This window comes from Leopardus geoffroyi, chromosome A3 (genome assembly GCF_018350155.1).
Source record: "Leopardus geoffroyi isolate Oge1 chromosome A3, O.geoffroyi_Oge1_pat1.0, whole genome shotgun sequence".
NCBI classification, from domain to species: domain Eukaryota; kingdom Metazoa; phylum Chordata; class Mammalia; order Carnivora; family Felidae; genus Leopardus; species Leopardus geoffroyi.
Window position 1 is genome coordinate 25,843,913 of NC_059336.1, and position 2,439 is coordinate 25,846,351.

General features: G+C 51.3%; 1 protein-coding gene across 1 annotated transcript; it reads right to left on the reverse strand.

Annotated features, from left to right (window-relative positions):
• Window positions 1-884: 884 nt before the first annotated feature.
• On the reverse strand, window positions 885-2,439 carry LOC123579643 (U1 small nuclear ribonucleoprotein C-like). Its single transcript, XM_045443767.1, has 3 exons — window positions 2,225-2,439; window positions 1,814-2,010; window positions 885-1,166 (listed from the first exon to the last, which is right to left on the reverse strand). The coding sequence occupies exons 1-3, from the start codon at window positions 2,239-2,241 to the stop codon at window positions 1,132-1,134; spliced, it is 249 nt and encodes an 82-aa protein (XP_045299723.1). The 5' UTR covers window positions 2,242-2,439; the 3' UTR covers window positions 885-1,131.

Genomic DNA, 2,439 nt, shown 5'->3' on the forward strand with positions numbered 1-2,439 from the left:
GACTGCCAGTTTAACAACTCAAGCCCCGAACTATAGCTGAGTGAGCTGGATGGAGGGAAAACAGACACAAGGAGCTTGGGATTGGAGGTCACCAGAGTAAGGCAGACCTCACCCTCCCTGGGCGTGAGGAAGCAGATATGGAATGTTGGGTCTGCGCTCTCACCTGATGGATGCTCACGAAGGCTTGAATGTGAGAAATGCTGGAAAGAATGGCCTGTGGAGTGCCTCCAGGCCTCAGGTTGACCAGAAGGCTGAGGGAGGAGGCAGCAGGACCTCCCAGGGCCACTCTGCAGCCTGGGTGAGGGGCAGTGGGCACAGCCAACACACACAGGGGGGACTTGTTTGGGGCCCAAGTGCATCCCAGGGAGGGGAGGGCAGAAGAAGGGAGGAGCGAGGGTTCCTGGACTGGATTTCATTTGAGTTAGAAGAAAGAAATATGAGAGAGAGCTGACAGACGCAGCGACACGAGTGGATCTCACAGGCATTATGTTGAACAAAAGAAGTCAGTACGATTCTGCTTCCATGGAGATCAAAAGCGGATGAGACAAGACTCCCCCATGGGGATAGAAGTCAGAAGAGTAGTCCCCTCTGGGGGCAGGTATGACCAGGATGGGGCATAGGGGAGACTCTTGGGTGATGGAAGTGTTCTGTCTTGAGATTTGGGCAGTGATTACATGGGTGTACACATAAGGAAAGAGTCATCGAGATGTACATTTTATGTATGCAACTCAATTTAAAAAGAAATTTTAAAATTTAAAGAAATTTTAAGAAATGTGGAAGAAAGGAAGAAAGAAGAAAGACAAAGGAGGGAAGGAAAGAAGGAAGAAAGAAGTAAAGAAAGAAGAAAGAAAGAAAGAAAGAAAGAAAGAAGGCAGTGGGGAAGAAAGGGAGGGAGGAATTAAGGAAGAAAGACAGGCAGACAGTGGGCAGGCAGGAGGGCACTCCTTTGCTGGAGGACTCAGAAGCTCATCATATCTATTACACCATCTGGTTTTTACTACCACGTTTATGTGGCTTTGACCCAGATTTTTCTCTCACAGGACTGTCTCTGAAATCAGGTGGCATCTTACAATGCATGTGTTTAATTCGCAGCACATTGGCTTTCTTGGTAGTACGTACAAAAGACTGGTGTCATGTGGTGCCCGCGGGGTCCCCTCTCGAGCACCCTGCAGATGAAGGAGGGGGGAATTACGCCCTCATAAACTGGACCGAGAAATGGAATAACTACAATTATGATTGTTGTTTGCAGACTCCCAATTGCAATCCCCACCCCGCCACCCCCTTGGACCTCCCACAGGACCCCGGTCATGTGAAGGGAGCTCATGCCCCCTTCCAGCCTGGAACCTGCGGGGAGGTGGCCGAAGCAGTCTCACACACGAGCAGAGCACCTGTTCTCTCTGGGCTAACAGCCCCCAGAACAATGACAATGACAATTGCGCCAGCAGATTCTGGGCCCTGTGCTTAGCACTCATCTCTCATCTCTGTGTCCCTTCCTCCCAGGCAGAGAGTGCTCTGAATCCTTAATATTTGCCACAAATGAGCAAAATCAACACAGTGTGTTCATAAGCCGACACATTTCTGGTCTTTGGACAAGTGGGCTTTGGATTTCCCATAGGTGTGGTGTTGGTTATTTGACAGACATAATATACCAAAGGTTGAGGGTCTCCATTCTGCAGATCTGGAAACTGAGGCCCCAGGGTCATCTGGCAGGTCAGTGTCACAGCTACGACCAGAACCCAGGGCTCCAGCTCCTTATCCAGCATCACCTGGCTGCTCTCCAGGCCTCTGAGAGCAGGGAATGTGGGGCCCTTACCTGGGTTATGGCTCCCGTCACCTGGGACCTTCGGGTCTCCTCCACCTGCCCCTGGAGTGAGAGCCAGTGTTGGAGAAGAGCTTAAGTAGCAGGCAGGAGGGGGCGGGCAGGTGCCCTGGGGGCCCTGAGCAGGGCTTCTGGAAGACTGGCCACTTGTGGCTGATACCAGCAAGGAGGTAGGGTGGAGAACAGGAGGCCTGAGGAGGATGAGGCCATGAGGTCAGCTGGGCGGGAACTTGTCACTTCCTGAAACCACCATGAATCCCTGCGTGTGTGTGTGTGTGTGTGTGTGTGTGTTGCATCATGTACGCAATTGTGTGTGTGGGTGTGTGTATGGAGGGGTTCTCTGCAGGCACCCACGTCTCTTGGTGTGCATCTTGCAAAGTTCTGGGAAGAGGCCACGGCTTTTACCTGATTCCCTGAGGCATCTTAAGTGCCCCGGAAGTTAGCTCCCATTTTTAGGCAACTTCCTGTGGAGTCTCTTAGTTTTCTTGGGGGAGAATCACTGACTTGGGGGAGACTGTCAGCCTTTCTGTGGGTGTCAGAAATCTCAAAATTCGTAAGGAAACTCACATTTCTGAGAGGACACTCGAATTCTTGAGAAATGCTAACCTTTCCTTACGAAA

Bases quoted from the DNA above. Each gene is read 5' to 3' on its own strand.
- LOC123579643 (XM_045443767.1), bottom strand. The intron at 1,167-1,813 runs GTAAGGGCCCCA...CTTCATCTGCAG, and splicing joins TGACGGGAGCCATAACCCAG to GGTGCTCGAGAGGGGACCCC.